Source organism: Petaurus breviceps, unplaced genomic scaffold (assembly GCF_028583685.1).
Source record: "Petaurus breviceps papuanus isolate PSGF00001 unplaced genomic scaffold, PetGlider_PUasm1.0 90847, whole genome shotgun sequence".
Taxonomy (NCBI): domain Eukaryota; kingdom Metazoa; phylum Chordata; class Mammalia; order Diprotodontia; family Petauridae; genus Petaurus; species Petaurus breviceps.
In genome coordinates, this window is record NW_027187360.1 from 23,353,523 (window position 1) to 23,378,429 (window position 24,907).

At 41.1% G+C, this 24,907-nt stretch overlaps 1 protein-coding gene across 3 annotated transcripts in view; it reads right to left on the reverse strand.

The window, feature by feature from the left end:
• The window catches only part of NKAIN4 (sodium/potassium transporting ATPase interacting 4), a 124,070-nt gene that overhangs the window by 40,400 nt on the left and 58,763 nt on the right, over window positions 1-24,907 (reverse strand). For 2 of the 3 annotated variants that reach the window (XM_069072590.1, XM_069072587.1), the window contains exons 2-3: window positions 22,579-22,716; window positions 19,663-19,743 (exon numbers count right to left, since the gene is read on the reverse strand). In XM_069072590.1, coding sequence (XP_068928691.1) covers window positions 19,663-19,743; window positions 22,579-22,716 — 219 coding nt within the window. Of the gene's footprint in view, window positions 1-19,662; window positions 19,744-22,578; window positions 22,717-23,002; window positions 23,229-24,907 lie in introns of those variants that run through there. The other variant, XM_069072589.1, reaches the window with a different exon arrangement.

A 24,907-nucleotide genomic window follows, 5' to 3' on the forward strand; every position in this document is an offset into this window, starting at 1 on the left:
ATATCGTTTACTATAAACTCAACAACTTGATGCTTCTGTGATTAACTTTGTTTTCTTCCCACTTTCTTCTTTAATTCCAGGTAAAGCTTTTGTACCCAGATTATGGCTCTAGATTAAATCAAAGGAAGAGGCATTTGCCCACACCAGTACCATGGAAGTTTTAGAGGGCAATGAGCGACCACAAAAGCTAAGGAGGAACTGGAGAAAGCAGAAAACTAAGAAATACCTTGGATAGATATTCAGGTGTTGAAATGTGCTTCCAGGAGTATTTATTTCATCACAGATTAAATCCTGGATCCTAATAACTCAGCTAAGACTGAAAGAAAATCTTTTCTAAGTAGTTCATCTGATTCCATAAAAGTGTAAGGAAAAAACACTATTCACTGAATCACAGAAACACAGAATTTCAGAGTGGTCTCATCTCAGTGGTCACACAGTCCAACTTATATCCCAAAAAAGAATCTCACCAAAAAATGGCCAACAAGTGGCCATCTTACCTGTGTTTGTAGACTTCCTGTGGTTTGAGGGGTGGTGGGATCTCATCACCTCTTGAGGCACCCAGGTCACAAAATGGGTAAGAACACTTGGATTTGAAGCCAGGAAAATCAGTTTAAATCCTTTCTCAGATACCTATTGGCTGTGAGATCTTGAGCAAATCACTTAACCTCTTTTCACCTTAATTTCCCCTTCTGTAAAATGGGTATAACTCTGGAGGAGAGAGTGAAACTAAGATTTTGTTCAGCTCTGACTCACTTAATTCTAATCCACTCACAAGTCAAAACATCATCCTTGTGATGTCATTGTTTTTTTTAGAGAATGAAGCAACAACCACCCCAAAGGGCTGTTGTGAGGATCCAATGAAATAATAAACATATGTACAATGTTTTGCTAACCTTAAAGCACTACATGAATGCTATTATTGTTGTTATTACTAAATGGTTATTTATTTAAATCAAGTCTCTTTGTTACTTCTACTCCTCCTTTTTAGTTCTGCCTCCAGGACCAAAAAGAACAAGGCTAATCCCTGGAGACAATAGTTACTTCCTGTTCTTAATTGTTATCTTTCTGGGGCTAAACATCCTCAGTCCTCACATGGCAGGAACTTGAGACTTTTTACCATGGTTATTCCTCCACCTTAAAAAAGGTCTAGGTTAGGGGTGTGGAACCTGTGGCCTCAAGGCCACGTGTGACCCTCTAGGTCCTCAAGTTCCATCCTTTGACTGAATCCAAACTTCAGAGAACAAATCCCCTTAATAAAAGTATTTGTTCTGTAAAAGTCAAAAGGCCCCACCTGAGGACCTAGAAGGCTACATGTGACCTTGAGACTGCAGATTCCCCACTCCTGGTCTAGATCATCAATTCTTTTTAAAAGTTAGTTGCCCAGAATAAAATAGGGTACTCCAGATGGTGTCTGACCAGGGCAGAGTATAAGGGGACTCTCATCTCCTTATTTCAGGAAAACAGGTCTCTCTTAGCCTTCTCAGCTGCCATATCATGTTGTTGACTCACAACAAATTTGTAGCTAACTAAAACCCTAGACCTTTCTTAGGCAGACTGTTCACTAACCATGCCTCTCCCATCTTGCCCTGGGGAAGCCTTCTCTCCCTCTCTCCCTCTCCCCCTCCCCCCCTTTCCCCCCAAATGTGAGATGTGTGACTTTCAATTTATCCTTATTATATTTCATCTTATTAAATTCAGCCCATGGTTTCTAGCCTGTCAAAATCCTTTTAGATCCTGATTCTGTCATTCATTATGTTAGCAATCCTTAAATCCCAGTTTAGAGCAATCTTCAAAGTTGCTAAGAATGCAACTTTACCTTTACCAAGTCATTGATCAAAATGTTAAGAAAAAAACAAGTGCAGAGCCAAGCATAGACCCTTGGGGGTATCCATGAGAAACTTGCTTTCAAGTTAATTATCACATCATTAATGACTACTCTTTGAGCCTGATCTTTCAACCACCTGGACACAAAGTCTCCAAAGAGGAGCCCAAGGAAGAGTTCTGAGTCCCAGGGGGTGTGGCCTGAGTCCCAGGGGGTGTGGCCTGAGTCCAAGGGATTCGATCAATCAGTTAAAGAAGAGGAAGATGAGTTACATCCTGCCTTCCCTATAATTGGAAGAGAGCTTTCTGCAATATTCTTCCCTCTCCCCTTCCCTCCCTTGTTCAAGTTCCCAAGCTTCTGCCTTTTGCATCAGGACTCCAGTCATCAGGGAGAAGATAACCTAAACCTATCTGGGTACTAAAAGCAGAAGCTGTGCAGATGCCATTGGGAAAATTCTGCCAACCTCCTCCCAACACCCCCCTCCCCCTTTGCCACCATTGCTTTGTAACTTTGGAAGGTGTCTCTTGGCAAACAGACTCTAGCTTAGGCCAATGACCAGGTAAAATCTGCCTTTCCCCTTTTCATTTTTGGTGGGACAGAATGAGTTGCATAAAATAAACAGGCATGGATGGTTTGTGATATGCATTACAGATCTTAGCACCTTTTATTCACCTCTCCCAACCTATTCCTTTTCCAGATTTCCCTATTTCTACAGATGACACTACCCAGCTACCCAGGGTTATCACAACCTCTCTGTCATCTGTCATCACTACTCACTCTCACATTCACACATATCCAATCCATTGCCTAGTGTCACCATTTTTACCTCTACAACCTCTCTCACATCTGTCTCCTTCTTTCAAGACCCTGTCTTCTCTACTCAGTCATCAGTCTAGTCTCATTCTCTCTCATCTGAACTACTGCAAGAGTCACTTAAACAGTTTCCCTGACCCAGTTTCTCCTCTCTCTAATCAATCCCCCACATATATGTCAAAATAATTTTCCTAAAGCAAAGATCTGACCATGTTAGCCCCCTCCTCAATAAACTCCAGTGACTCCCTATTGACTCTAAAATAAAATTTCTTCATCTTTATTTCATCATTTTGGATTTTCTATTTTTATGTAGGTTTTCTGATGTTCATACTCACTGGTACATATACAAGCATTGTATTATACAAACATATATAACTTGCAAATAAGTAAATATATCATATATAAAGATGTGCTCAAAGGTTTTTCGGGGAGGGTATGATAAAAATTTGGAAACCACTGATCTAGTATTTTCTCATCTTCCCCCACACACACACACAAGAACAGCATTAGGCTTTAACAAATATTTTGCTAAAATCTAGATAAACAATACTTACAGGGTTGCTCCAGTATAGTGGTTTAGTAAGTTTATTGGAAAAAGTCAAAACCCTTCTCCCCAAAACACTTACATGCTGGAGTGGGTTAGGGGGCAGTAGGCAGAAATGTGAACTAACTACCTATCCACAAGCTCAAATCCAAGGAAGGAAGCGGGGGGAAAAAAGCACAAAAGGGGGAGAGGAAGACAGAGAGATGGCGGAAAAAGTGAGCCTAAGCTAGCACTCAGGAGACAGCCATACACCATAACTCACTATGGAATCTGAAATCCAATTGGCATGTTGAGGGATGAACATTAGACTAATAACTCACAATTAGGAAAAACTATACAGATTTGAGATAGTACTATAGCCTGCTTTTTATTTAAACAATGAATAAGAGTTCAAATGATTTAATCATCTTTGTCTCTCCTGGCTCTTTTACAAACAAGAACAATGTCTTCTTAGTGGTTGAAACAGATGCCCCATATCAAAGTCATTTCTTAGTATCAATGGAATAGTTCACAGGCAAAGCAAGAGCTTGATCTGCAGCATTATGGGGGAACTGTTCATCCTTCATTTTCTTTTTTACCTTTTTTTTTTAGGTGGGGGGGAAATTGGGGTTAAGTGACTTGCCCAGGATCACACAGCTAATAAATGTCTGAGGCTGGATTTGGATTCAGGTCTTCCTGGCTGGCACTCTACAAACTGCACCACCAAGCTGCCCCTGTGTTTCATTTTCGAAGAAGACCAATGACATCTAGGGGTCATGTTCTAATTCTCGATTTAAGTGAGACAGAACTGCCTAAAGTCCTCAGCCTATCAAAGTCATCACTCTCTCTTCCAGAGTCAAAGTCCAGTGGCAAGACAAAAGCCAAGACAATTGGCAATGGGATGAAGTGGATGATCTGGCATCTTTGGTGTCTAAATAAACTCTAAGCATGGACGATAATAAATTTCTCTCCTCTGAGGATGGGTTTGATTTAGAAAATAGCCAAATGTGATCTTGATACAAGTCTAGGGAATAAGGTGGACAACTAGGCTGGAAATTCTTTGGGGGGTCAAAACTTCTGCCCATCGAATAAGGTGACTTTCTTGTATGGTTTATGCAAAGGACCTTCTAGCCATTTCAAAAGAGTCTATACAGGTCTTTAGCAAAAGCAGAATAAATACTGCAGCAGTCACTTGGATACCCAAGTTTTGATCCCTCTATTAGGCTGTCTTCTTAGTTTATTGTCATTCAAGGATCCTGGGGCACCCATCTCATGGTAAAGATATGTCATCCACAAGAATGTCTTGCTTTGGACAGCAGACTGTTTTTAAGCCCATGTTCAAGGCCAAACTAACATCCTGGACAGTGGGCTCTGTGCGATCTGCTGAACACATGAATTGGAAAACCAAATAGGAATATCAAGCCATTCCTACCAACTGCCACTCATGGGAAAGAGAGGACAGACTAGCTGAAGCAGGAGTGTGCCTTGAGGGAGAAAAAGTACTCAGCATGCAAGGCTCAACCAAAACTGCTATCTCCTCTTAGACCGTGATAGAGATAATCTAAGACAGTGTGCCCAAGAACTCCTGGCACAGCCATGTCTGGACTACCCTGCTTCTGGCCCAGCTCCCACCACCACCAAGGCAGTGAAGTAAGGCTGATGGAGATCTGACCTGGCAACCACCTCTACAGGGGCTAGAGCGCATGCCTCCTCATCAGCCACAGTTATTGAAGACATGGAAAAGTGGGTTCTCGAGACCAAAGTCCTGACATTGTCAAATGGTTCATCATCAAAAATGGACAGTTTTATCAGTGGAAATAACACTAGAAAAGATACATTATTATCAGATTTGCTCCTGCACCCTAAGAACCATAGAACCTTTTCATCTGATTTATAGTTGTGTGACAGGACCAAGATCTGACCTAACAAACTTTATATATATATATATAAAATTGTCTCCCAAAATAGAATAAAGTTTTCTGAGAACAGGGACCATCTCCACTTTTCTATTTGTATCCCCAGTACTTTCAACATAGTAAGTGCTTTAAAATGCTTTTTCATTTTACTCATTCATTCATTCATTTTCTCCATTCATTATTATCATCCCTATGTTTGTGACCTTCCATCTCTTTCTGGGAATCAGAAACAGCCCATGATGTTGAAGTCTTATTAATAAGGGATACAAAACTCCTTATCAATTCAAATACCTTGTTTTTTTAAAGTAACCACCCCCTGCCCTTCATCCTCTAGGACCCTTATGCCTCTAATACAGATGGATGAGTCTGACCTGGAGAGAGAGAGAAACAAAACTACTGGACCAGCTTCTTGGTGGTGTCTTAGCCTTGGCTGCAGTGCGGAACTAGGGCCAGAACCTCAGCCTAATTATAAACTTTGAAAAGTCACGTGGTCCATAACTACTGAGTACGTGTATTATTAATTACAGGAGTCAACATTTTTAAGAGCTTGTCTTCAACAGCCCTCTCTTCTCTCTGCATCATCAAACTCTCTATTCTAGGCAAATCTGTTCATTCTATTAAATGACCAGTGAGAGCTTGACTGGTAGAGAGTGAACAATATAAAAGGGCAGAGCTGCCAAGTGCCAGCCTAATCACATAGCAGATGGAGTGGCAATGGCTGGAGAGGGGGAAGAGGGCTGGTGGCAGGGATTTCAGAGCATTTGGGGAACATTCAATGGATTCCAGCTATTCCTGCGCTAGAAACCCTACTGGCATGGAGTTCGGAGAAACACTGGGAACAACTGCTGTGATTCCCCATCCCTACTGGCTCCATTCTAGCCCAAAGAACTAGCAAACCTTTGGAGAATACAAATGTAGAGTGAGCCCCATGGGGGCTACCATGGCAAGGGTTCCATAGGACTAACATGATGGTGAAAAGGGGGTTGTTTGTCAAAAGGAGGTAATTTGTCAAGGAATCTGAAAGCATTCTGACACCCTTGCTAGGACCACTTTGTTCCCCTCCCCAGGGAATGTTGAACATCATGTGTCTCTCAGTGGGCTGAAAAAGGCTGGAGAGAGTTGAATAAAAATTTTCCATTTATTTACAACTTGGAAATCAGCTAAATAACAAAAACAAAACAGGGTTTGATGTATGGTTTGTTTGTTTAGAGTTAAGAAAATAATGAGGAACTTTTAATAATGCAGATTAAACTCAAAAGTGTGTCCTATGGTGTAGCAGCAAGCACCCCAAGCGTCCTCAGGGTTGCTGCCAGCACAGGTTCTTGGATCTGCTTTGTTAAAGGAAAGCAACTCAAAATGGGTTAACAAGCTTACTTTAATCAGTCAGACATATATCTTTTACCTTGTTCAGGGGAAAAGGTCAGCACCCCGAACTTCAAAGTACACAGAATTATCAAGACAGAAACAGATCTAGTAGACAGATTTCAAACTGTCCAACCATTACATCCATACCCAGTCAACATCTGGGTTTCAACATCTGGGTTTTTTCAAAGCCGGGGGGGCTCAGGACAACGGCTTCCCAGAATCCATATCAAATCACAGAACACTTCTCAAAGTGAGGCCCCAAAACAAAGCTACACATCAGGGCTTATATAGCCTTCTCCTGGCTCAGAGAATGTAACAACCTTATTGACTCACTGGCCAATCAATTAGTATCTACTGAAAAACAAGCCTCCCACCCCAGGCTCCAGGTGCACTTTAGCCTAGGGGCAGGGAAGATCTTTAAAATTTATATTCCCATTACATATGGACAAGCACTTCCCCTACCCCAGCCATTTGTTAAACATTTATCAGCACACTCCTGGACTACTCCCACTTTTCCCTCCTTCCAAATACATGATGATTGCCAGTGACTTTTGCTTTCACACCTCCCCAAGGACCTGGCCCTCATCATCTCCTAGGGTCTCTCTGCCCCAACTCAGGAAGGGTAGATTGCTGAAACATTAGTCCCTAGAGGCATGGCAAATATATATAGTCAGAAGCACCATTAGGCTTTCTGACTCTGCTAAGGGCTCAGGGTATATTCCAAGGCAAAGCTGATCCTATCTAAAATTGTGGAGAACATTTTATAGAAACATGGGAAATTTTTCTTAAGAGCTGAAATGTATCTGAGAGATCACCCAGTCCAACACTCATTTTACTGGTCAAGCAGAGTTCAGAGTTTAGTGACTTAGCTAAAGTCAAACAGTATGTCACTGATATAACTTGAACTAGAACTTCTTTCTAGTTTCTTTCCTAGACAGTCCTCTTCCTACCACTCCATACTCTCAGTTTTCACTTCTCCACAAATGGGGCCCTTTTCTTTCCCCAGGTGCCTGTCTTTGCTGGCCAATAATTAATCCCAGGCTTAACTAATAAAGCCTGCAGGGGTGTGCTGGAGCTAACTGGAACCTCTTCTGGAGAGCAAATTGTTAAGTTTTCAGCTTGAGCATTTACACCTCAAAAATCAGTGAATATTACAAACCTGGGCTTGATTTATTCTTTTGTTGATAGTCTTGATTTAAGAAGATGATGGAGACAATGTTAAGAATGCAGATTAAACTTTAAAGTGTGTCAAGTGTTTGCTTGCTAAACATTTCCCAGTACTCTGGGCTTAAGGTATTACTCTTCTCTAGGAAACGCATGTCAAGGTCAGAAAGCCTTCAAGAGGCAATCGTGGATCTTGAATGGTGACATTTCAGGCACCACAACAGGCAGTGGAGGAGGTACTGGGTCAAGGGGTCTTGTAATGAGGGCAGCTCCCTATTCTGCCCTGTGGTTTGACTAGCCCTATTTTAACAGATCAAATATTTCCCATTCTTGCTAGATAGCTCCAACTCTATGAGAGAAGCCTGTTGCTTCAAGTCCAGACCATTACAGAACCTGAATTTAACCAGGGGAGCATGGACATTACGCTGTTGTTGGTAGCTCCTAACTTCTACCTAACCCTGACCAGTAATGACACCAAGGAGTCTCTGGAGTAGCTTGTCTGTCCAGCTCCTTACTCTGATGCCTACCTAATTCAGTAGGAGCCAATGGAAGATTTCCCAGATCAGAGACTTAATAGATCCAGAGCTGGAAAGGATCTTAGAGGTCATCCAGATTCACCCTCTTTATTTTACATGTGTGGAAACTGAGGTCCAGGGAGGGTGAGTGATTTGCCCAAGCTACATGAGGAGGAAGTGGCAGAGCTGAGATCTGGACTCTGTTCCCATGACTCAAAGTTCAACACCGCAAGTTCTATGCCCTTTCTGCTTCAACAAGGTACTTCTGCTGAGCCTACCTTTAGGGAGCTGAAGAACCTAATGGATTGCTCAATCATTTTAATAATCAGGCTAGAGGACCAGGAACCAAACCAGCTGGATCACAGAGCCAGTGCGGGTTGCAGGCTTTCCATTCAAATCAGTTGTCGGTGGAAGGGAGCCTGAGTCATTCTTTACAGTGGCTCCTCCAGTTTGTTTGTATTAATCCTTAATACACACAGCAAGAGTATGGGTTCTCTTCCCACTCACAACATGGGATGAGGGTGCCAAAATCTATGATTACTTTCCTGCCTCTCTGGTCATGGCATAGGATCATAGATTTAGAGCTGAAAGGGAAATCAGAGGCCATCTAGTCCAACATACTAATTTTACAGATGAGGAAACTGAGACCTGCTCAAGATCACAAAGGTACCAAGTGGAAGAGGTGGGATTTGAAATCAGAATCTGATTCTAAAATCCACTGCTCATTTTATTGACCAATGCAGTAGGATATTCTCAGCAGGAAGGCAGCCAGAGATCTCCTCAGGGGTAGGCAAGTAAAGGGTTTTCCACATCACAGAAAATAAGGGACCTAAAGGAAGAAGAGTGAAGTCTCTTCTTAGGCAAATGGTCTGAGTTCCTGCAATAGAGACATGGTCCACCTCAGGGCACCCAGCAGTTGCTCTGAAAATGCAGACCAGGGTTAACATCAACAGGAAGCCAAGAAGCCCACCAACTTCCTTATACAGATTATGCAGCAGCACCTGGGGATCTTCAGTTCTGTCCCAAAGTCATCTTTCTGAAGGCTGATGAAAGGCCACAGGAGAGCTGGCAACCACAGAAGCCGTGAGGCCCGTAAATTAGGATGATATAAAGCAGCTGGATGGCAGGCTTAGCTGAGCCATATTTTATTGAGATGCTACTCGTTTGCTAAGGAGGGAGAGGAAGCAGGGACTTGGGAAACTCACTGCTGAAAGGAGCCCCAGGCATCCTCCTGGACAGTGCTATTCCCCTGCCCTACCCAAGCTGAAAATAAAAGGCCCCTGGGAGACAGGATCACAGGATCATGGTATCCCAGAATCTCAGAGCTAGACAGGAGCTTACATCTCCTGTCCTTTTCACAAAAAGCTTCCAGGTAAGACTTGTAAGGGAGAAACAGAAGACCTTATCAGGCACTTGTATAAAAGCATGACATCAGTCATCCAGCTGAGGGATGGATCCAAAGGACTCAGGGAATGGAGGAAACTGACCCTGTAAGCACCAACCTAGGTCTGTCTGATACATTGCCAATGATCTATCAGACTATTAAGTCAGATAATATTTGGAAAGCATGTAGTGCCTGGTGCACAGTAGGTGCTTAAATGGTTGCTTTTTTTCCCCCTATAAGCTCCATGGAAATATGGATCATGCATTAACTGAACTTGGTGCCCCTAACTCCAGCTTCTAGGACAATATTCTGCATATAGTATAATGGTGGGATCATAGATATAAAGTTAAAAGGGGACTTAGGGGTCATCTAGACTAGCCACCTTGTTTTACATATGAGGGAACTAAGTCCCAAAGAGGTGATATAACTTGCTCAAAGGCACCCACATGGTGCCAAGTAGAGTCAGGATTTTAACTTAGATCCTATAGCTCTTCTTCTTCCATTTCATGACATCTCCCAGCCATTTTATAAATGAGGAAACCAAGGCCTGGCAAGATCAAGTAACTTAACTAAGGACACAGAGGTATTAAATAGCAGAACAAGATTTAAAACCAGGACCTCTGAATCCAAATCCAGCATTCTATAGGTACTCAGTAAATGTTTATTGAACTTAAATGTTCTGAATGAGAATTGAAAAGGCCTCAAGATTAGTACCTTAGAAAACTCCATTATTTTTATTTTTGAATACATATAATCTTATAAAAATCAGTGTGTTTGGGGGAGGAGAGGGGTGTGGATTAGTAGAGTACTTTCATGTACAACTGGCCAGTCTTAGATAAATTTGAGGAGTTTTACAAAGGGATTAAAATCAGTTTACCCAACCTATACAATGGGCCAGATGAGAGAGAAAATCCAAAATCATAGCAACAGGGTCTCAGGTTAGAGATGAAGACAAATACCTTGATTCTACAGCTCAATAGGCCCCTTACAGGTATTACCAACTGCAAGTTTGGAGACTTCTTTGGATAAGATCATCAAGGCCTGAGTGAACAACCAACTCAATAAGATGGGTTAAGTGCTTCATGGCATGAAGGCAGAAGAAAATACTAGAATACCTTGAAGTCCCCTGGAGCCTATGATCCTATTTACTTGACAGGGCTGAAATTTAAATTATGAGGAAAAAGAGACATACAGAGAGAAAGAGACAAAGACAAAGAAAGACAAAAATGAAAAGACACAGAGAGTTCCTAAAAGCATTATGTTTAATGGAAAAAGCACTGATTCTGGAGCTGAGGCCCTAGATTCAAATCCATCTCTGACATGACCCTAATGACCTTAGCCCAGACTGGGCCTCTCTTCATCTCTCTGGGCTTCCATTTCCTGATCTGTTAAAAAATGAGGGTGTTAAGGTGATATGAACTCTGAGGAGGTTCCTTTCAGCTCTAAAACTATGATCTTAAATTCCAAAACAGACCGTTCAAAAAGGAGGTAGATGAGAAAATCCTTTGAGAAGAATGAAGTAGAGCATTAATATAAAGAAGAAAATCTTCTATGACTAGTACTTTATACTATGGCAGCATAGATCATCAGTCCTGAGATGGCCACTGAACCATAGAATCTAGAATGTGTGTGGGAAGGGCCCTTAGACTATAAAGCATAGCAATTCAGAGAAGGAAGGACTTTGGAAATGAGTCCATTCATCTTAAAGAAAAGAGAACTGAGTCTGAGAGGGGTCAAGTAACTTGTCCTAAGATATAGTTAGTAAATGGCAGAGTTAAGCCTCAAATCCAGGTTACAAGACTCTCAAGTCTAAAGTGTTCTGCACCCTATTAGGATTCCTTAAATATCAGCTTAAGGGCAGATGGGTGGCGCTAGAGAAGGAAATGGCAAACCATTCCAGTATTTCTGCCAAGAAAACATGAAATGGGGTCATGAAAAGGCAGACATGACTAAAACAACTGAACTATAGCAACAACAACAAATATCAGCTTGATTGGTCATTTATTCAGCAACTATTCATTACATACTTACTGAGCATAAAGCATGGTGTTGGCCTGACAGAGATGTATAGATTTGATGAAACATCATCTTTGCCCCCATGGAAATTATGCTTATTTGTGTTTATATCTTTTCCACCTACTAGATGGAAACATAGGATGTGTCAGAAATGCCCTAGAAAGTTGTGGAAGCAAAGTGTTAAATGAGGCTGGGAGGGGGGGGAAGGGGATAGTTGTTATTTGTTATCAAGTGAGCAAATCAAAGAAGGCTTTGTGGGAGAAGGGGAATTTAATTTCTACTTAACAGCAGAGGTATCAAACTTGTAGCTCTGGTAAGAAAGAACCAGACTAAAACGAAAGTAGGAAGTGTTTAACAAAATAAATAAAAATACAATATAAAATAGATAATGCTAATTTGTGGTTTTCTAAGTCGATATGCACCTTGCAGGAATCGGTTTCTATTTGCATATGACACCACTGCTTAAAGGATGGGTAAAACTTCAGGGAGGAAGAGGGCAAGTGCAAGAGAAAAAAACATGGAGGTGGAAAGATACAGGAAAAAGTAGTTCATGTAGTAGTAGGAGCATGGAATACATGGACCAGGAATAAAATGAGGCAAAATTAGAAAGGTAGGATGATACCAGACAGTAGAGAGTTTTGAATGACTCAGTCCTGTGATATATTTGGAATTTATACTTTGGTTAAATGAGAAAGGACCTTAGGGCCAGAGAAGTTAAGTAAGCAAATAGGAAAAATCAGTCAATAAGCAAGATGAAAGCATATCTGGGAGTCTAAGATCATTAGCTTGCTGTTGAGGGTCACAAAATCACAATGAATCATAGCATATCAAAATTGAAGGGGATCTCAGAGGTCATTTAGGGCAGTCACTTCTTAAAAGGGAATTAATTTAGTAATATTCCCTGACAAATGGCCATCTACCTATTATGGCTAATTCCCCTCCCACGTGACATTCCTTCCGAAATCTGATGACAGTTATTGTGCTTTTTCCTCCAAGTCTTCTCTTCTTCAGTCCAAACACCCCCAGTTCCTTCAAATGATCTTATTATTACATAGTATACAGTTTTCTCATTACTCTGATCACCTTCCTCTAGGCATGTTTCATATCAACGTCCTTGCTAAAAATATGGTACTTTTAACTGCTTGCATGTCCCAGATAATCTCAACGTCTTGGCCAAAACTCCCCCCCCCCCCATGATATGCTATTGTCAATACAATCTAAGATTGTGCTAATGTTTTAGGGTTTTGTTTCTGGTTTTTGGTAGAGGAAAAGGAGGGAGGGGAGAAAGGAAGACTTCCAGATTATAAAGTTGACTCATAGGGACCTTGCAGGCCACATCAACCTCATATATAATGACACCCATCTTTTCTAAAGGTCTCATACTGGGCAAGTAGGCAGAGTAGCAAGGAAAACCACAGAGCATGAGCCAATGTTCATTCCTCTAATTTCATCCATTTTATTTCCTGAACAGAAAAGCTGCAGTGCTTACAGAAGAGGGCAAGGAAATGACTCTTCCTCTATGAACCCATGTAACAATTTCCTTGACATTTGTACTCTTAGCCCCATGGACATTTATTAAACTTGTAAAAGCAGAAATACTCAACGCTCTCTGGCTTGCTTACCTAACTCACTCAACTCCATTTGAGTTATCGCCCATAAGAGCCCCTTCTTCTGGCTGCCGAGTTAACAAACTCCATTTTTTCTAGCTCACTGCCCTTATTGAGTCTTATCATAATCAATCAGTTGGCTGTGGATGCCCTAGGTCAGGCCCCATTTTCTCAGGCTTAGCTGAAGGTCTATAAGATACATGGAAGGCACGTATATTGGACTGGGAGGGGAGTACAGAGACTTTTCTCAGAATCAGTGCCCTAATAGTAACATCCTGACTTTTGCTCCACAGGCAGACAATAAGCCAGGAAAAACAGGGGTTGGAGGGAAAACCTATTGCACTGGTTTAAGAATACAGAGACATCAGCCTGTGAAAGGCCTGGAATAACTCTTTAAATGGAATCGGTTTCTCCAGCATTCCCTCCAAATGGCATTATGGTAATGAGCCATTAAGGGTATGGTTTTGCAACCAAAAGAGTAACCTACTCTGAAGCCCATATACAAATAAGGGCTCACTTGCAGTAGAAGGTGAGAATTTTATTGGGTGGGAAGTCACATCAGACAGACTCATCAGCATTTTTTTTTCCATTATTCCCAACCTAAGGACGGGTTTAAAGGAAACTGGCAGCTTCAGAAATACAAACCACATAAACTTGATTTGATGATGAGGATGAAGAATGGGTATGGGTGTGTGTGTTTTGAACTGGGTAAAAAAGAGAATCTTCTCTAGGCTCCTTGGAGTTTCCAGAACCTCTGAGGCACAACCCAATCTCATTTTCATCATCTCTGGGACTGAATAGCTGGTTTCGTCACCTACTATATGTAGGCACTGTCCCAGGTACAACTAGATCTCCTATTGTTGAACATCACAGTTCCATCTCTCACCTTTAATTGTAAAATCTAAGACTGGGAAAGGTCCTCTGAGGTCTAGTCCATCTCCTGAAGAGGTAACCCTTCTACTTATCTTTAAGAAGTAGGAAGGAAGACAATCAGCATTTGTTAAATAGCAATTATGTGCTATGTAAAGAGCAAAGTACTTTACAAATACTATCTCATCTGGACCTTACAACAACCCTGAGAGGGAGGTATTATCCCCATTTTACAGTTGAGGAAACTGAGGCAGACAGATTAAGTGACTTTTCCAGGGGCACATGCCAAGTAAGTGTCTGAGGCCAAATATGTATTCATATACAGACTCCAGGCCCAGGGCTCTATCCACCGTGCCACTTGGCTGCCTCAAGTCATAATACAGGAAGAACTAAAATGAGGTGTAACCTATTTACTCTGGAGGAGTACAACCCTTTTTTGAACAGCTATCATTGCTAGAATGTTTTCCCTACTATCAAGGTGAAATATAACTGGAACTAATATCCACTTCTTCTAATTCTGCTTTCTGGGGCCCAAAGCAATAACTCTCTGAATCTCTGAATCCCAGAATTTCTGAGTTGGAATGGATCACCTGGAAGTCTGACTTGAAAAAGCATCCCCCTCCAGCATGCCTGACAAGTGGTTATCCAGCCTTTGCTTGAAGACCCCCAGAGAGGGAGAGCCCAGCTAACTCCTAAAGCATCCAATAACTAATGCCAAAACTTTCCATTCTGTTAAGCTCAAATTTGCTTCTTTGTAACCTCCACCAATAGCATCTAGTTCTTCTCTCTTGGATCAATCAGAACAACACTACTCTTTCTTCCCACATGATAGCTTTTCAGATCCTTGAAGACAGTCATCATATACCCCATAAGGCTCTTCTATGGGCTAAACAGCTCTAATTCCTTCACCCAATCCTCATGTTCTCTTGGGATTTTTGCTCCCAACACAATCATGGTTGCCCTGTTCTGTCATGAGCTGACTTACAAGTATCTTTTCCTAAAATGGAGCATGGAGAACTAAACACAATATATGATATGACCAAGGCAGCATGCAGGAAGACTGTGCCCTCACTTGTTCTAGATACTCTTCCTCCTTATGGTTTAAGATTGTTTTGGAGCCAGTTACACATGGCTCATATTGAATTTGTAGTCCACTAAAACCCCTCATTCTTTTCGAAGTGGCTTCTTTTGCCCCATCTTGGCCTTGTGCGGCCGATCTTTTTAAATGCAAGTATAGGACTTATATTCTCCAACTTTTGGCCTTGACCTCAAAGTCACCTGTCTTTCATTTCTGCAACTACCACAGAATAGGAAACCCAAGATTGCTCACTGTCAGAATCATTCTTCATTCATCACCTAAGAGCAGCTAGATAGTCCAAGATACAGTGCTGGGCTTGAAGTTAGGAAGACTTGACTTCTCTGATCAATGTAATGACCAACCATGATTCTACAGGAAGGCTGATGAAGCTTGCTATCCACTTCTTGGTTTGTTTGGTTTTTTGGAGGGGAGAAGGTAGAGCAATTGGGGTTAAGTGACTTGTCCAAGGTCACATGGCTAGTTTTGTGTTAAGTGTCTGAGGCCGGATTTGAACTCAGGTCCTCCTGACTCTAGGGCCAGTGCTCTATTCACTGTACCACCTAGCCGCCCCTATTGCTATCTACTTCTTGACAGAGAAGTCATCAATATGAAGAACAAATCATACCTTTCCAGACACAGCCAATATGGGAATTAATTTTGCTTGATTATGTATATTTGTTACAAGGGCTTTGGTTTTCTTTTTCTTTTTTTTTCCAATGGGAAGGAGTTGAAGGATGAGGAGGGATAGGGTAATAAAATTTTTAAAAAGAAGGTCATTCTTACATGAACTGATGCAAAGTGAACAAAACCAGGAGAAGGTTCTACAAAGTAACAGCAATATTGTTCTATGAAAAACTGTGAATGATTTAGCTATCCTCAACAATACAATGATCCAAGACAATCCCAAAAGACTAATGATCAAGCATACTATCTGCCTCCAGCAAAAGTCAGCATACAGACTGAAGCATGCTATTTTTCACTTTCTTTCATTCTTTTTCTTATTTAAGTTTTCTTGTACAAAATGACTAATATGGAAATGTTTCACATGATTGTACATGTATAACCTATATCTGATTGCTTAAGGTCTTGGTGAGGGGGGAAGAGAGAGGAGGAATAGAATTTGGAACTCAAAATTTTTTTTGTTAAAAAAATTGTTTTAACGTAATTGGGGGGAATAAAATGCATATTTTTTTTAAAAAAATTTTAAGTCATTAAAGCATCCTTTTTTCAACAGAGAGAAAAAATGAAAGGTCAGAAAGAAATCCAGACAGCTTTGCAAGTTATTTGTGGAGCTTACTATAGCCATAAAAAAAGTAAACTGTACATCATAAAGACCTGCTGTGTCATGTACAATGCTATTTTTCTATGAGGCATATACAAATACCCATTCTCTTTGGTATTTATTAATTTCAGAATAAAAATTAATTTATAAAAGAGAATCCTACCTCAGGCACTTACTAGCTATGTAACCATGGGTAAGCCAACCTCAGTCTTGGTTTACCTATATATGAAGGGGGGGCGGGGAGGAGTGATGATAATGACACCCACCTCTCAGGGTTGTTGTGAGGACTAAATAAGATGATAAATGTAAAGCACTTTGCAAACATTTAAGCATTATATAAATGTTAGGTATTACTATATTATAGGTTAGGTATATACTATATTACTATTATTACCAATGCTATCTCTCACTTTCCTCTTGTTGGGCAAATGCTATTGTTTCTTTGCTTTCTTTCTTCTAGGCACTTCTCTAATGAACAACCACCAATGTGATTTCTCTTGGAGAAGGAAGTATTCACAGTGTAGTGAAAAGCGTGCTGGCCTGTGAATCTAGAAGACTTGATTCAAGTCCTGACCACCACCATGTAAGGATGAGGAAGTCACAACTTCTCTGTGCTTCAGTTTCCTCATTTATTAAATGGGGATACTAATGCTTGTACTATTTACCTCATAAGAGTGTCCTGAGAAAAGTACTTTGTAAACTGCAAAATATGATTTAAGTTTGATCCATTAGCACCAGGTTTCATTAACTTAAGCATAGGAACGGGTGAAAAAATACCTTTTTTCCAAAAGCAGCAAACACTCTCAACTTCTCTGATTATTTTTTTAAGATGCAAGGCAAATTCAAAGTATTATCATCACCATTATGACAGCATGATCACATTAGCATTCAATTTTTCTATGCCTGACCATGGTAGGTTGAAACAATTGAAGAATCTAGAGCAGTGAGAGAACATTGTATTTAGACTGCTCAAGCCAGTAAGGGCAAGCAGACTATATATCACATTCTGAGTTCATTCACTGCTTATGCCACCCCCAACCTCCCACCATGATAGCCTTCTAGGGATGGGAGAATAGTCCCAAACTGCACAATCAGACCAGCAGCTATTTGCCGATTTTGAGGCACGGATGATCACAGACCACTCCCCAGGTGTAATGTGCCTGGCTTTGGGGCTGGCAAAACTGTGAGGGGGTGAGGAGGGAGCAGATTAACAAAAACATCTGGGGAAAACCAATACCACCTGTCCTGACCTCTATTTCCAAGTGAGGATGGTGCTGGTGATCAGCAGAATACACAAGTGATAAAACTTGACAACAAAATTGGACCAGTACAAACAACCTGTCTGCTCTGCCAGGCTTATGAGACTCCTCCCTGGCTCTTCTCCTTTACTCTTTACACACGATCTTCCTGCAATCATATAATTATGCCAGCCAGTCTTACAATATTCACTGGCGATGTCTGCACTGCTTCTCCTTCTTAAAGAGCCTGGATACTGCAGGCCAGTGTATAATCACTGATGCAATCACGTGGCACTCCTCCTAGATGTTATCATACTCTTTGTGCCGCTCAGCTCTGCTGCTTTGCTTTCCCCCTGTGCTAACATCATGTTGGGGTCAGAGGGCTGAGCTCTTGCTCTCTTTACCCAGGTTCCAGGGGAGGATATGGACATGTTGGCATTCTCTCCAACCAATCTAGCTGACATGTAGGTATCCTTTATGGGGAGAACATGCAAGAGAAGTTTTGCAAAACTGAAAGACCCATTAACCTTTCACTAAACTTGTAAAATATCTGTCTGTAAAGACTTTTCTAATGGAGATTAGAAAGAAGACAAAAGACAGGCACATTCCCTAGTCTAAAGTTGTCACTGCTGCCATCCATGAGATTCTGCTATAGCAAACCTGACAAGTCCCTGGGGTAGCGGTTCATGAATTCATAAGCTATCACGGAACGGCCAAAACCACTATCTCTGACAAAGAATTCAGTGAAACCAACAAAGAAGGTGCCTGTGTTCTTTGATTATAAAACACTGGAATTACGGCAGGAATTGCAGGACAAGAGAAGCTCCTTCTAAGCAGCTAAATCCAGATAACTCAAGAAAGCTGCAGGTCTGGTACATCAAACACCCTATCAGAGAGCTCAGCGTCTGGCACTGCATAGTTAATGAAACATCAAAAATGGAGCGTGACTTCCCTTCACCCTCCCTGTAAAAAAAAAAAAAAACATACTTTCTTTCATCTACTGTATTTTGTCTGTCATGCTCAGTGAATGCTTGATGAATGCTGACCTCATTGATATGAACAGCAACAACAAGGAGCTCACAGACAAATGTGGGCCAGGGGTTAGAGTTTTAAAGTTTAATTGGTTACCACCAGGACTGGAATTTGTGAAGGGCATTGACTAAGGGAACGCCCTGAGGAAACTTGGTAATCCCTCAGAAAAAGCAATTAGTTATGGAATTAAGACATTTTATTTCCCCTACCTGGAAAAGACTCCCCCAAAGCCAGATTCCTGATCAAAACAACATCTGCAACTTGACATTTGACCTAAACCTCCTGGTCCCCTGAAAAATACCCAGAACTGAACCCAAACCAATTAGTCTCTCTGACTCCTCTCTCTGTGAGCTCTGTACTGGTCCTGGTTGGCAATTTACAGCCAGTTTAAGATTGACAATTTTGATGCCCTTTGGTTCTGAGCACAATCCACATGTCCACATGGAGGTAGAGTCTCCCATTGAAAAGACCAAAGGGGCTAGCTGCTGAGTATGAAGAAAAAACGAAAGCAAGAATCACACCCACCCCCCCCCTCCACATCACCCCAAGCACAATGGCAACATTAAAAAAAGGGCCATAATAAGGGGATAATGAAATGCAATTAACATATTGCAGGCAGCTAATCAGAGCTTTCAGCTGGAGCTGCTGGGTCTCACGAAGCATTTACTATAATGCATGTGCCTGAGTGTATATGGGGGGAGGTCACCAAGTCTTTATTAAATTCCTCTGTTTCACCAAGCCCTTTTGCTTCCAGGACTCCTTTGTCCTGTTTTGAATTATGAGTTTAAAATTTAACCACAACAGTTGCTGCCCAGAATCTGAGAAATTTGCTTTGACTTTCTGAATATTTCTAATTGCTTTGAATCAAGGAATTAAGGAGCACACAATGAATGCATCAAGATGAGTGAATTAGCTTCTCTTCTTTCCTCTCTGCTCTTAAATTTAATGAGGGCCACATGAGCCTGGGTGTCTTTCCTTTTCTTCCACAGCCAGCTGGTTTCCTTGTATTTCAAAATAATACCCTATCCTTGACTCACCTTTGAAAGTCCTCCCACCTCCAAGTAAAAGCAGATAATGAAGATGTTCCAAGTGACCCAGATAGCTGTCCACACTGCATACTAGGAGGAAGAAAAATGGGAGAGAAATCAGGTATGAAAAACATAGAGTGGAAAGTGACTACCACTTGCTTTTGTATAACTAACTTGGAGAAGACTAAAAGTTGCCCTTCATAGAAGTCATTACTTTTTTTTAACAGTGTTGTGGCCAGGCCCTGAATGTTTTCAAGGGATCCTTCATTCTATAATCTTTGTAGCATGAAGGTGTCTGTGCAACTTTGGAGATAAGATTTCTGCTACTGGAGATCTGTCTTCTGCCTAAGTTAGCCACTGTTAAGATTTGCACTGCCAGTAGAGTTACTTTAAAGCTCTTTACAACTGCCCAATGCTATCTTTCCAGCCAAAGTGGCCTTTTCTCTGTGTCCCACACATGACACCCCATCTCTCATTAGTGTGCCTTTGCCTTAAGCATCTTTTATACCTAGAACACACTCCTTCCCTCCTTAGTTCTCTCATAGCATTCCTTTCTTCCTTCAAGATTCTGCAGTTCAAGCACAATCTTCTAGATGAAGCCTCTCCTGACTTCCCCCACCTCCAGCTGCTACTGCCTTCTCTTCCAAACTAGCTTGTGTTTAACTACTTTGTACTTACTTGTATTTCTTTATATTGGTTCTGTATATACATGTGTATATCCTGGTTGTGTCCCCCATTAGAACATGAGCTCATTGCAAAAAGAGATTATTTCATTCGTTGTATGTGTATTACAGCACCTAGCCCACAGACTAATACACAGTAGGTATTATCTATTTCTATCAATTCTTATTGATTAATCGATTCCGTGTCATTAATTCTTAGCTTATGCCATGGTATAATATGATGCTCCCTCTTCAACCCCTTTGCATTGATGTTGGCACATCCCTGAAAAGAAAGACTATAAATGTGGTTTCCTTGGTTGGCATGTGGGAGTGAGGACTGATGGACTTCATAATTCTATTCACAGTTAGAGATTCTAGAGACTAAGGAGTTATACATTGGATATCAGATCATATAATCATTTGGAGAAGGAGGAAGAAAACATAAGGTCTGCAAAACATTAGCTAGAACACATACCATGAGTCTGAATTTGACTGGGGCTAGCCTATGGGACACTGAGCTGACAGGTCATGAGAACTTTCAGCTGTGACTATATTTCAATTAATAAATGGGAGAAAAAGACATTTGGAGGTCGTTATCAATCTCCCTAAGCACTCTTTGAGTCTGGTCTGACTGTAGATTTCTGCATATAAGCAATCCCCTTCATTCCTCATTAAGTTAGTTTGCAATAAGTTAGAACATGCAACTAAGTTTCTGCAAGATCCATCAAGACCAAGGACAATTTAGGAATTTGTGGGGCATCAGTATTAAAGTGAGGCATATATCGAATGACTAGGTTTCTCTGGGACTATTGATACTCTGACCTTCAGTCTATTCATTGACTGACCAGACTATAATGGCTAAAATTACCAGGACTACAGCTTCCTAGTGAGTAAAAGATCTCTCTCATTCCACTGAAGACTTGAATGAATAAAGGAATATAACAACCATTGCATTGAATATATTTGGTTTAATTTATTTTTAAATATTTACAGAGGACTGAAGATATCAACACATTCCAATGGAAAGGACCTTGACCTTGGGATCAGGAGGTCTCAGTTCAAATCTTTGTTCTACCACCTCACTTCACAATGATGGCCAAGTCAGTTCCCTTCTCTGGACCAATATTTCCCCTACTGTCAATGAGGAGGTTGAATTAGATCATCTTTCAAATCCCTTCTAGTTTTAAAATTCCAGGATTCTATGCAAATAAAATGGTAAAGTCTTTGTCAGCCTGTCAATTTAGGTGACCAAGACTGCTAGTAACCCCACAAGTGAATGCAGGCTTATTACTCTCATGGTTCTCCCACTGGCTCTCTCCCTTCACCATTCTTTGAAATCAGCAGGGAATTTAAATTGACAATTTTCCTTCTCTGTTGAAGTAAGAACAGGAGACTTGTCAGTTTCGATTGTGGGCTAGCTTAAAGAACAGAGCAGGGCAGTCAGAATAGAAAGACTTGAAAATGGCTTTTATAGTCATCAACAATGCTACATTAATTCCTTTCTCTCTTTCCACCCTCAAGTTCCAGGAGAAAGAGATGTTGTTTATTTTTTTTTAATTACCGTGTTTCCCCGATAATAAGACCTATCCCGAAAATAAGCCCTCCCCTTACTGTGTAAGATTCCTCTAAAATAAGCCCTCCCCCCAAAATAAGCCCTATTGAGATTGCTACTGTAGTGAAGGGGATCCCCTGTACTACACGCTACATTATGGTACCCTCTGTATGCACCGTCCCCCCGCCCCCGGGTGAAACGCACACCATGCTCCGAGCTGCATCCAATCAGAGCTGCAGCAGTGAGCGCGTCATCCTGTTCTTTATTGAATTCATTATTGAATAAAGGTACATTTTTTTGTTCACATTTACATGTTTATTAAAATTGCTGTCAATGTTCATTAAAATAAGCCCTCCCCTGAAAATAAGCCCTCTGGTGTTTTTCTGTCCAAAAAAATTAATAAGACAGTGTCTTATTAACGGGGAAACACGGTAGTATCTGATGTTCATTATCAGTTTTAGTAACTTGTGAAAAGGTCCAATTTTTATAAATAAAACAAGATCAACTGGTCAGATTCAGGAGGGAAAATCAGTTTTATATTAACGCAAAACAACAATCCAAAGTAAGGGATTAAAATATATTAGGCTGTTTTCTGTCTCTACAGAAAACAGGTTCTGTCCTCTTTCAATGCATCATTTTCTGGATACTTCTTAGGGCTGCTGTAAGTCCTCCTGGCCTAAGGGAGAAGACTAATAGACAAATATCACTTACCACCACAATGTATCGAGGTCTGTACTGAATGGTTCCAAAGAGACCCAGGATGACAATTATGATGTGAAGAAAATTAGCCAGGATGGGAGCCCATTGATATCCCAGGAAATCGAATACTTGTCTCTCTAATGCAGCAAGCTGAGCAGGGGAAAGAAGGAAGAGGAGAGGTGAGGAAAGACGAAGAAACTAGAGGTTTGTTATGACACATGTAATGTTAAAGCTCAGGGATATTTTATCTTAACAGGGTCCAGCATTTCTGGGCTGCTTGTCCAGGTATATTATTGTCCCCAGGAGAGAACACAAAGGAATAAAGACGGCAAATTAGAGCTGTGCCCAGGGGATGCAATGAGGGAAGGTAGAAACAAGATTACAGAAGTTCCAGGGAAGGCTAATTCCAAGGATACTTTAGGGATAGGAATTATACCTGGGATTTCATTGGTATAAGGAACTCCAGGATGAGAAAACTCCCTCCACCAGGGCAGATCTGCACCTTCTCTGCAACTTGAAGTCTTGGAGTCTTGTCTAAAGTACTGAAAGGTTAAGTAACTTGTTCAGAGTCACACAGCCAAAATGTCAAAGACTGGACTCGAAGCTAGGACATCCTCACTTGAAGGCTGGCTCTCTATGCACTACATCCACCATAGCTACCTCTCAATTTCAATCATACAAAAGATAACTCATTTGTTTCTACTTGAATCCTCCCAGTCACCTGAATGGGACCACACATATCTTCCTTATTAGCTCCATCTATCAAAGTCATAGGGCTAAAAAGGAGATCAGAAGTTTATATACCCCTGCTTTAATCATGATCATCAGCAAATATTCATTGAGGTCATGGTGTTCATGATCATTCCTACATATTCACAGCAAGTAGAGACAGAGACCAAAAGCTACTACAAAGAAGTGACAGAAGCTCTGAAGAATCCTATTGAGATATAAAATTTGTTAACTCCCTGTCACTCCCTGCATTTTTCCTCATTAATCTCATGTGAAATCCCTCAACCTCAATCTCTGCTGATTGCCAGTCTTTTAAGTTTTTCTCAGCATTCTCAGGTACCCCAATATCAACATGTTTTGGTTTAAACTTGCCTTCCTCCCAAGTTTGACCCTTCCTCTTTGATGCAAGTCAAGCACTACTGTTCTGCATCTGGGACATCTCCCTGATACCTCAGGCAAACATTGATTAACATACAAAAAGCTCTTCCTTAACCCCATATCCAAAGAAGTGGAGTATAGAGAACATGGAGTTTCCAAAGCATTGGATCTCTGAAGATCTAGCAATACAGCAATGAACATCTGAGATTCCAAAGGCTTCAAACACCTATTTCAGGTATTGCTTAGAGTCAACAGAGGCAGACCCAGATAGCACATGGATCATTTTCCAACTTTTCTTCAAGTAGAATGAAGAAGTTCAAGGGGCTCCTGCCCATGAAAATCATTTGTGGATCTCTGACCCTGAGGATTCCCTATGGACCAAGCCAAGGTGATTTTTGTAGTACCCCATCTAGTGAGACAAGCTGCCCACTGGGTCATAGCCTATCTCAGTAGCTCTGTACTAGATGGTATAGAGGAGCTTCCCTAGTTAATTCAAAGAGATTTTTACCACCTTCTTTAGAATGAATATTGACAGACATCAGCAAGGACAAGGGACTGTCATATTCTTGCTATAATTCCCCTAAGGCTCTGATCTTCTCTGATTCCTACACAGTGGCTGGGTTTGTCTACTTCCATAGAAAGAAATGCAAATTGTAAAAAAAAATTGGGAGTTAAGGGAAAATACTGTCAAGATGACAGGGTGGCAGAATGAAATACAGTAAGTTCCTTTCCCAAAAATCTCCAAACAGACCAAGAAAACATATTGGAGAGAATCCTATTGGGGAAATCAAGATTAAAAAAATCACAGTGAGTCATTTTTCCAGTTCATATAGGCATAGGGAGCTATAAAGGCCTATCAATGCTATTGATCCAGTCTGGTCATAAGATCACTGACCAGAGATCTCCAGCATAGGGCAAGAGGAGTTCCCAAGAACTGTACTAGGGCACAATGACCTCATTCAGGATGTGCAAAAAGGCACCAACCAAAAGCTACAACTTGTAATTTTGAGTCATAGATGGAATTGGGGACCTGTACCCATGGCTAGAAGTCCAGGGTGTTGAATGGTAGTGGGTCCTGCACTGTGTACCAAGAGAGGAGCAAGTGTGAAAGCAAACAGAAGCATCTGTGACTTGGATTCTAGGAACAGAGCAGGTCTCACTTCCAACTTCAAGCTCAGTGTGAAGCCTGCAGAGGAATAACCAGGGTTGGAATCACAGACTAAAGGGATCCTGC